The 11,613-nt window shown below is 41.4% G+C and overlaps 1 protein-coding gene across 6 annotated transcripts in view; it reads right to left on the reverse strand.

The window, feature by feature from the left end:
• The window catches only part of LOC139747309 (adipocyte plasma membrane-associated protein Hemomucin-like), a 109,487-nt gene that overhangs the window by 31,028 nt on the left and 66,846 nt on the right, over positions 1-11,613 (reverse strand). For all 6 annotated transcript variants that reach the window (XM_071659461.1, XM_071659458.1, XM_071659463.1 and 3 more), the window contains 2 exons: positions 9,079-9,195; positions 4,617-4,785 (listed from right to left, as the gene is read on the reverse strand). In XM_071659461.1, coding sequence (XP_071515562.1) covers positions 4,617-4,785; positions 9,079-9,195 — 286 coding nt within the window. The remainder of the gene's footprint in view (positions 1-4,616; positions 4,786-9,078; positions 9,196-11,613) is intronic.

Raw genomic sequence — 11,613 nt, forward strand, 5'->3', positions numbered from 1 at the left:
TATGTATATGTGTGTGTGTGGACGTGTATGTATATACATGTGTGTGTGGGTGGGTTGGGCCATTCTTTCGTCTGTTTCCTTGCGCTACCTCGCTAACGCGGGAGACATCGGCAAAGCAAAATAAATATGTAAATAAATACATTCATACATACTGCCTTCATCCATTCCTGTCGTCACCCTGCCACACATGAAATGGCGCCTCCCATTCCCCCGTGTGCACACATGGTAGCACTAGGAAAAGACAACAAAAGCCATATTCATTCACACTCAGTCTCTAGCTGTAATGTGCAATGCACCGAAACCACAGCTCCCTTTCCACATCCAGGCCCCACAAAACTTTCCATGGTTTACCCCAGACGCTTCACATCAATTGGTTCAATCCATTGACAGCATATCCACCCCAGTATACCACATCGTTCCAATTCACTCCATTCCTTGCATGCCTTTCACCCTCCTGTATGTTCAGGCCCTGATCGCTCAAAACCTTTTTCACTCCATCCTTCCACCTACAATTTCGTCTCCCACATCTCCTCCTCCCCTCCACCTCTGACACATTTATCCTCTTTGTCAATCTTTCCTCACTCATTCTCTCCATGTAACCAACCCATTTCAATACACCCTCTTCTGCTCTCTCAACCACACTTTTTATTACCACACATCTCTCTTACCCTTTCATTACTTATGCGATCAAACCACCTCACACCACATATTGTCCTCAAACATCTCATTTCCAGCACATCCACCCTCCTCCGAACAACCCTATTGATAGCCCATGCCTCAGAACCATATAACATTGTTGGAGCCACTATTCCTTCAAACATACCCATTTTTGCTCTCCGAGATAACATTCTTACCTTCAACACATTCTTCAATGCTCCCAGAACCTTCGCCCCTCCCCCACCCTGTGACCCACTTCCATTTCCATGGTCCCATGCGCTGCCAAATCCACTTGCAGATAACTAAAACACTTCACTTCCTCCAGTTTTTCTCCATTCAAATTTACCTCCCAATTGACTTGTCCTTCAACCCTACTAAAACTATTAACATTGCTCTTATTCACATTTACTCTCAGCTTTCTTCTTTCACACACTTTACCAAACTCAGTCACCAACTTCTGCAGTTTCTCACCTGCATCAGCCACCAGCGCTGTATCATCAGCGAACAACAAGTGACTCACTTCCCAAGCCCTCTCATCGACAACAGACTGCATACTTGCCCCTCTCTCCAAAACTCTTGCATTCTCCTCCCTAACAACCCCATTCATAAACAAATCAAACAACGATGAAGACATCACTCACCCCTGCAGCAAGCTGGCATTCACTGGGAACCAATCACTTTCCTCTCTGGGAGATGTATAAAAGAAAGAAGCAAGAGGTCAAGAGAAAGGTGCAAGAGGTGAAAAAGAGGGCAAATTAGAGTTGGGGAGAGAGAGTATCATTCAATTTTAGGGATAACAAAAAGGTGTTTTGGAAGGAGGTAAATAAAGTGCATAAGACAAGAGAACAAATGGGAACATTGGTGAAGAGGGCAAATGGGGAGGTAATAATAAGTAGCGGTGAAGTGAGAGGGAGATGAAGTGAGTATTTTGAAGGTCTGTTGAATGTGTTTGATGATAAGAGTGGCAGATATAGGGTGTTTTGGTCGAGGTGGTGTGCGTAGTGAGAGGGTCAGGGAGAATGAAAGCCGGCAAGGCAGAGGGTTTGGATGGTATTGCAGTGGAATTTATTAAAAAAGGGGGTGATTGTGTTGTTGACTGGTTGGTGAGGATATTCAATGCATGTATGGTTCATGGTGAAGTGCCTGAGGATTGGCAGGATACATGCATAGTCCCAATGTACAAAAGCAAAGGGGATAAAGGTGAGTATTCAAATTACAGAGGTATAAGTTTGTTAAGTATTCCAGGGAAATTACATGGAAGGGTATTCATTGAGAGGGTGAACGCATGTACAGAGCATATAGTATGGGAGGTAAGTTGCTGGAAGCAGTGAAAAGTTTTTATCAAGGATGTAAGGCATGTGTACGAGTAGGACATATGAATATGTACATAAGTAAATATGTATGTCTGTGTATGTATATGTATTATCCCTAGGGATAGGGGAGAAAGAATACTTCCCACGTATTCCCTGCGTGTCGTAGAAGGCGACTAAAAGGGAAGGGAGCGGGGGGCTGGAAATCCTCCCCTCTCATTATTTTTTTAATTTTCGAAAAGAGGGAACAGAGAAGGGGGCCAGGTGAGGATATTCCTCAAAGACCCAGTCCTCTGTTCTTAACACTACCTCGCTAACGCCTTTATTCATTCCCGTCACCACCCCGCCACACATGAAATGAAACCCCCTTCCCCTGCACGTGTGCGAGGTAGTTCCACATTCATTCACACTAAGTCTCTAGCTGTCATGTATAATGCACTGAAACTACAGCTCCCTTTCCACATCCAGGCCCCACAAAACTTTTCATGGTTTACCCCCAGACACTTCACATGCCCTGGTTCAATCCACTGACAGCACATCGACCCCGGTATACCACATCGTTTCAATTCACTCTATTCCTTGAATGCCTTTCACCCTCCTGCATGTTAAAGCCCCGATTGCTTTAAATCTTTTTCACTTCATCCTTCCACCTCCAATTTGGTCTCCCACTTCTCCTCGTTCACTCCACCTCTGACACATATAACCTCTTTGTCAATCTTTCCTCACTCATTCTCTCCAATGTGACCAAACCATTTCAAAACACCCTCTTCTGCTCTCTCAACCACACTCTTTTTATTTCCACACGTCTCTCTTATCCTTTCATTACTTACTCAATCAAACCACTTCAAACCACATACTGTCCTCAAACATTTTATTGCCAAAACATCCATCCTCCTCCGTACAACCCTATCTACAGCCCATACCTAGCAACCATATAGGGGTTGTTAGGGAGGTGAATGCAAGAGTTTTGGAAAGAGGGGCAAGTATGAAGTCTGTTGGGGATGAGAGAGCTTGGGAAGTGAGTCAGTTGTTGTTCGCTGATGATACAGCGCTGGTGGCTGATTCATGTGAGAAACTGCAGAAGCTGGTGACTGAGTTTGGTAAAGTGTGTGGAAGAAGAAAGTTAAGAGTAAATGTGAATAAGAGCAAGGTTATTAGGTACAGTAGGGTTGAGGGTCAAGTCAATTGGGAGGTGAGTTTGAATGGAGAAAAACTGGAGGAAGTGAAGTGTTTTAGATATCTGGGAGTGGATCTGGCAGCGGATGGAACCATGGAAACAGAAGTGGATCATAGGGTGGGGGAGGGGGCGAAAATTCTGGGAGCCTTGAAGAATGTGTGGAAGCTAAGAACATTATCTCGGAAAGCAAAAATGGGTATGTTTGAAGGAATAGCGGTTCCAACAATGTTGTATGGTTGCGAGGCGTGGGCTATGGATAGAGTTGTGCGCAGGAGGATGGATGTGCTGGAAATGAGATGTTTGAGGACAATGTGTGGTGTGAGGTGGTTTGATCGAGTAAGTAACGTAAGGGTAAGAGAGATGTGTGGAAATAAAAAGAGCGTGGTTGAGAGAGCAGAAGAGGGTGTTTTGAAATGGTTTGGGCACATGGAGAGAATGAGTGAGGAAAGCTTGACCAAGAGGATATATGTGTCGGAGGTGGAGGGAACGAGAAGAGGGAGACCAAATTGGAGGTGGAAAGATGGAGTGAAAAAGATTTTGTGTGATCGGGGCCTGAACATGCAGGAGGGTGAAAGGAGGGCAAGGAATAGAGTGAATTGGAGCGATGTGGTATACCGGGGTTGACGTGCTGTCAGTGGATTGAATCAAGGCATGTGAAGCGTCTGGGGTAAACCATGGAAAGCTGTGTAGGTATGTATATTTGCGTGTGTGGACGTATGTATATACATGTGTATGGGGGTGGGTTGGGCCATTTCTTTCGTCTGTTTCCTTGCACTACCTCGCAAACACGGGAGACAGCGACAAAAAAAAAAAAAAAAAAAAAAAAAATAGTTAAAGGTATCTAAATAATTTCAAAACATTGAAAAGCACCTCACTTGGGATACACTAAATACTTAACATGTATTCAGTCACTGGATTAAATTTGTCAAACATCAGATATGATCACTTTGCTTGCTAGATAATGGAAAAAAATACTTGCCTATTCTTAGTGTTTTACTTTACTACTTCCACTGAAGTCAAAAGACCAAATGCTAAGAAGATTCAGCAAATCATACTATAATCACCTTCCATGAAATTGTAACTGAACTTCTTTCTTTCTTTCATACTATTCGCCATTTCCCGCGTTAGCGAGGTAGCGTTAAGAACAGAGGACTGGGCCTTTGAGGGAATATCCTCATCTGGCCCCCTTCTCTGTTCCTGCTTTGAGAAAAACACAAAAAAAAGAGGGGAGGATTTCCAGCCCCCCGCTCCCTTCCCTTTTAGTCGCCTTCTACGACATGCAGGGAATACGTGGGAAGTATTCTTTCTCCCCTATCCCCAGGGATACTGAACTATAAATACAAATAAAAAAGTAATGAACTTTTTCATGACAAAACTGGCAGGTTGGTTAAAAGTTAAAGAAAAATTCATCCTCGTCATTTAATATGAAATGTTAATTTCAATATAGTTAACCTTTCATGTTATGTACGTACCTGCCACTTGGATCGCTTAAAACCTCTATCATGGCATCAATAAGATTAGAAACTGTTGATGCATCCGACCAGTATATGTTACCCTCTGAGTCTATGTCTAAGTCATCAGGTAGTTTTGGTACAACTCCTTCTATCTCCTGTGAGATATCAAATAACTGCTCCTTCTGACCTGGAATTCAGTCATACAAATTGAAGTATAAGGACATATTAAATTCATCTGAAATATGGTCTAATCTAGATTAAGTAAACTGGGTTTACTTTGCTTCCAATTCAAGATTAGTTCCTGCATTCAGAACAAGATTTCTACAATCATTCAGCTCTGTTAAGCTGTCTCTTCTAAACATTTAATTAGCACTTTATAAAGAAAAAAAAACGAGTGTTAATTGCTCCTTTGAACAATGCACTTTACTGGAAAGATTCACAATGACTTACCAAACTCCATTAACTCTATTCAAGTGCTTACAGTCTTTCAGTTCATCTAATCACATCCTCATTCCAGGTTCAGTGAGCTAAATATAAATATATGAGCTAAACCAATTCATTAAGTGTGACCAAATCTCAATCAATATCTCGATCTTCCCACAAAATGACTTTAGTGCATGAAATAGAAAAAAATCCTGCATTCTTACCTGAAATACCATAGCCCTAATCCATTCACTTAATACATCTGTCTCTCCCAAGGTCCACCTCTTCTTACACTGCCATTTACCTGACTACTTACCTTCTTACCCGAGGAGCTCCTTCCTTCTTTCACAAAGTCTCCAGAACGCTTAGGAACCTGGTCAAATCCACCAAGTGGGTCCATAGGCCATGAAATGAGGTGATGCTGTGTGCTTGTTACATAACATTTCTCCCCCTTTTCTCCTTAATCTTTTTGGATGTAATCATGATAAAGTCCCTGGCATCATGGGGTGATAAGAATATCTGGATTCCTAACTGACTGTTCTGCCAATGAGATGGAGAGCTGAAACAATAGTGTACCATCCCCCTCCATAACCTTTTTGTCCCTAATAGACCTACTTCTTGTTTTCATTCAACATTCTTAGTCTTTCTTGTAACCTCTCTTCTATTCAACATCATATCTAGTACCTAATATATCCTATTTCTTTCTGGGACCTAACTGTTTAACAATAGTTCCAATACTCCCTTCCATATTATTTATTTATTTATTTATTTTGCATTGTCACTGTCTCCTGCGTCAGCAAGGTAGCGCAAGGAAACAGACGAAAGAATGGCCCAACCCACCCACATACACATGTATATACATACACTACATACACGTCCATACACGCAAATATACATACCTATACATCTCAACGTATACATATATATACACACAGAAATATACATATATACACAAGTACACAATTCATAGTCTGACTTTATTCATTCCCATTGCCACCTCACCACACATGAAATAACAACCCCCTTCCCCCTCATGTGTGCGAGGTAGTGATAGAAAAGTCAACAAAGGCCCCATTCGTTCACACTCAGTCTCTAGCTGTCATGTAATAATGCACCGAAACCACAGTTCCCTTTCCACATCCAAGTCCCACAAACTTTCCATGGTTTACCCCAGACGCTTCACATGCCCTGGTTCAATCCACTGACAGCATGTCGACCCCGGTATACCACATCGTTCCAATTCACTCTATTCCTTGTACGCCTTTCACCCTCCTGCACGTTCAGGCACCGATCACTCAAAATCTTTTTCACTCCATCTTTCCACCTCCAATTTGGTCTCCCACTTCTTTACGTTCCCTCCACCTCTGACACATATATCCTCTTGGTCAATCTTTCCTAACTCATTCTCTCCATGTGACCAAACCATTTCAAAACACCCTCTTCTGCTCTCTCAACCACACTCTTTTTATTACCACACATCTCTCTTACAGTATTATTACTTACTCGATCAAATCACCTCACACCACATATTGTCCTTAAACATCTCATTTCCAGCACATCCACCCTCCTCCACATAACTCTATCCATAGCCCACGCCTCGCAACCATACAACATTGTTGGAACCACTATTCCTTCAAACATACCCATTTTTGCTTTCTGAGATAATGTTCTCGACTTCCACACATTCTTCAACGCTCCCAGAATTTTCGCCCCCTCCCCCACCCTATGATTCACTTCCACTTCCATGGTTCCATCCGATGCCAAATCCACTCCCAGATATCTAAAACACCTCACTTCCTCCAGTTTTTCTCCATTCAAACTTACCTCCCAATTGACTTGACCCTCAACCCTACTGTACCTAATAACCATGCTCTTATTCACATTTACTCTCAACTTTCTCTCAGTCACCAGCTTCTGCAGTTTCTCACATGAATCAGCCACCAGCGTTGTATCATCAGTGAACAACAACTGACTCACTTCCCAAGCTCTCTCATCCACAAGAGACTGCATACTTGCCCCTTTCAAAAACTCTTGCATTTACCTCCCTGACAACCCCACCCATAAACAAATTAAACAACCATGGAGACATCACACACCCCTGCCTGCAAACCTCCATTCACTGAGAACCAATCACTTTCCTCTCTTCCTACACGTACACATGCCTTACATCCTCGATAAAAACTTTTCACTGCTTCTAACAACTTGCCTCCCACATCACATATTCTTAATACCTTCCACAGAGCATCTCTATCAACTCTACCATATGCCTTCTCCAGATCCATAAATGCTACATACAAATCCATTTGCTGTTCTAAGTATTTCTCACATACATTGTTCAAAGTAAACACCTAGTGAACCATACATCCTCTACCACTTCTGAAACCACACTACTCTTCCCCAATCTGATGCTCAGTACATGCCTTCACCCTCACATTCAATACCCTCCCATGTAATCTACCAGGAATACTCAACAAACTTATACCTCAGTAATTTGAGCACACACTTTTATCCCCTTTGCCTATGTACAATGGCACTATGCAAGAATTCCACCAATCCTCAGGCACCTCACCATGAGTCATACATACATTAAATAACCTTACCAACCAGTCAACAAAACAGTCACCCCGTTTTTTAATAAATTCCACTGCAATACCATCCAAACCTGCTGCCTTGCCGGCTTTCATTTTCCACAAAGCTTTTACTACCTCTTCTCTGTTTACCAAATCATTTTCCCTAACCCTCTCACTTTGCACACCACCTCGACCAAAACACCCTATATCTGCCACTCTATCATCACACACATTCAGGAAACCTTCAAAACACTCACTCCATCTCTTTCTCACATCACCACTACTTCTTATCACCTCCCCATTAGCCCCCTTCACTGAAGTTCCCATTTACTCCCTTGTCTTACGCACTTTACTTCCTAGCAAAACGTCTTTTTATTCTCCCTAAAATTTAATGATACTCTCTCACCCCAACTCTCATTTGCCCTCTCTTTCACCTCTAGCACCTTTCTCTTGACCTCCTGCCTCTTTCTTTTATACATCTCCCACTCATTTGCATTACTTCCCTGCAAAAATCATCCAAACGCCTCTCTCTTCTATTTCACTAATAATCTTACTTCTTCATCCCACCACTCACTACCCTTTCTTATCTGCCCACCTCCCACGCTTCTCATGCAACAAGCATCTTTTGCACAAGCCATCACTGCTTCCCTAAATACATCCCATTCCTCCCCCACTCCCCTTACCTTCTTTGTTCTCACCTTTTTCCATTCTGTACTCAGTCTCTCCTCATACTTCCTCACATAAGTCTCCTTCCCAAGCTCACTTACTCTCACCACTCTCTTCACCCCAACAGTCTCTCTCCTTTTCTGAAAACCTCTACAAATCTTCACCTTTGCCTCCACAAGATAATGATCAGACATTCCTCCAGTTGCACCTCTCAGCACATTAACATCCAAAAGTCTGTCTTTCATGTGCCTATCAATTAACACGTAATCCAATAACACTCTTTGGCCATCTCTCCTACTTACATATGTATACTTATGTATATCTCTCTTTTTAAACCAGGTATTCCTAATCACCAGTCCTTTTTCAGCGCATAAATCTACAAGCTCTTCACCATTTCCATTTACAACTCTGAACACACCATGTACACCAATTATTCCCTCAACTGCCACTTTACTCACCTTTGCATTCAAATCACCCATCACTATAACCCACTCAGCTGCTCCCAAAATAGTAAGAAAAAGGTAAATCTGAAAGATGAAGGATGTATCTTGCACCATGTCTATCATCCTGGAACAATGGATGCAGCATTATATTTCATGATAGGGTTCTGTTTTCATAAACAGGTTTACATACCAATGAGATCAAATACTGGTACCTAAACAAATTTTAACATAAACAGAGTGACTTATTTCTGCATTTGCCAGAAAAGGCAAATATTGGACATTTCTCTGTTTCTACACTATAGAGGCTTTCATCCCAACCAAAGTGATACAAGAATGTATGATATCAGTTAAATATGATCAGTTCATTTATATACTCACCATTATCAACATCAATACTGAAGAGGCCTAGGTAAGCATCAACAACTACTAAATGACCATCTGGGGCAAACCTCAGACCAAGCGGTCGCCCACACACCTTCTCTTGCCAAGGACCATCTGAAGGAAAAGAAAATATAATAAAAGAAAATAGATTCAGTTTCAAGACTCTCCATATACCTGTGAAACACCAACATGTATAAGTTTTACTGACTTTAAAAGTCAATATGCCTTGGGATAAAATATGGAACTAAGTGTATGAAAAATCTGTTGTACACTGAGATGGGGAAGAGATGGATATGAAGAATGTGCTCTACACTTGATACACTGTATGTCATTCAACATTCTCCAGTCAAAACAAGACAAAATTTATTACAAATATCTTACAAAAAACTGTACATCTTAATTCAGTAGTATTTTTTATCAACTTATCTCTATTTCTGGTACCTGCTCCTTTCTAGAACTCCCTCAAGGGGAGGACACAGCAATAAAGTGTCCATAACTAATGAACTCTAATGCCATTTTTTAGCCTACAGTGCCTCATTCTTACAGAGGGCAAGTCTAGTGCAGTGTTTACAGAGGCTTCTACCTAATGTTCCTACAGACTAATTCCACTAAATGCTCCTGCTTAATGTTTCTACCAACTTTTAACAAATGTTTCTACTTAATGCTCCCACCTAAATGTTCCTACCAACAACTTTTATCTATTGCTCCTACCATTTTTCCAAAAGGCAGGGCTAGTATATAGCACTCACCACAGGAAAATCTAGTTACAAAGAATACGCTGTGTGAGCAAAGTGTTGTATGTGATGCGGAGAGGTTGTATGATTGTAGACAGAATGCCAATAGTCCAAATGTGGGTGAGGCAGAGAGAGAAGACAGCTACCTGGGTCAGAAGAGTGCAATCTGACAACCACTGAAGTGCTGGCTCACTATGCAGCCATCACTAACCCTACGATACAGGCTGGTATTACTAACAGCATACCTACCTAGACACTGACTGCCTACTAACTACAGCAATTACCTTTTGCCTGACTGCCTACCAACTACAGCAATTACTTTTTGCCTAAGTGAAAAATTCAAAACATGAATAAGAAGACAGAGAGGAATGTCTGTGTTAGACATACAGATGCTCCCAGACTTATGATGGTTCAACTTATGATTTTTCAACTTTAAGATGGTGTGATAGTGATACGCATTCAAAAAAAACTGTGCTTTAAATTTAGATCTTTTCCCAGCTAGCTCTATGCAGTAAATACTCTCTTGTGATGCTGTGCAGTGGCAGCAAGCTGCAGCTTCCAGTCAGCAATGCGATCACGAGTGTAAACAACTGTTACCCTACGTGTACTGTGCTGCTAGTGTTTTTTTTCTTATTTTGTATCTTTGCATCCCATCATGCTTACAAAATGCCCATCTGTGTCTCCTGCTTCTGGTGAGAAGAAAAGGAAGGCAATTACTCTCGAGATGAAATCAAAGATGATTGCCCTGCATGAAGGCAGCAAGCCAGTAATGGCCTTTTGTAATCATTGATATCAACTATCTTAAAGGAAAAGAAGGGAATCAGTGATGCTGTGAAATCTTCAGCATCAGTTAAATCCATGTCATCACAAAGAGTTGGGCCATATGATGATATGGAAAATTATGTGTCATGTGGATGGAAGACCCGATACAGAAGCGCATACCACTTAGCCTATTGGCAATCCAGGATACGTAAAGAAGTCTTTTCGATACACTAAAACTGCATGCTGATGATCCTATGTATACTCAAATGTTTACCGCAGGTCATGAGTGGTTCCAACACTTCAAAAGGCATTATAACTTTCATAATATAAAGGTTAGCAGTGAGGCAGTAAGTGCCATTCTGAAAGTGCCAAAGCATTTAAGCTGCATAGGATAATTGTGGATGAGAAATGTAGATGTTTTGAGAACATTCAAGGTAGGCTAGGCAAAGTTATGGTGTTTGGTAGGTTAGATGTTCTGTGTCAAGTGTATTTTCAACACGATATTTTCAACTTACAATGGATTCATCAGAATGCAACCCCATCGTAAGTTGGAGAGCATCTGTAAAGACCTACTATACATTTCAGCAGCGGACAAATGCTGTTTTTCGCAAATATCTCGTAAACGATTCATTGTATCATTATGATATTTCAGCACACTATCTTTAACACCCGTGTCAAATGTATGGCTGACATACCACATTGCTATATGTGTTACGTGAGGAGCTTACTCATGAAAAAAATACAAAGCCAAGTAGTCATATTGACAATTTCAAAGGACAGTGTGGCCCCCAACACCCTCCCAATTCCCCCCCTTCTCACCCTCGTTATCCCTCAACTTCTCCCCTTAACTCCTCATCCCCCAACCTTGTGTCCCTCCCTATTTTCCCATAACTTTAGTATATAGTCATAATAGAATGTTATGTAGGTATATATGTATAGGTATGACTATTAACTAACAGTATGGTACAATTTCATTGATGCAAGACGTATTTCATGTTGATAATTACTGTACAACAGCATATTTACATTCATGTAG

Source organism: Panulirus ornatus, chromosome 68 (genome assembly GCF_036320965.1).
Source record: "Panulirus ornatus isolate Po-2019 chromosome 68, ASM3632096v1, whole genome shotgun sequence".
NCBI classification, from domain to species: Eukaryota; Metazoa; Arthropoda; class Malacostraca; order Decapoda; family Palinuridae; genus Panulirus; species Panulirus ornatus.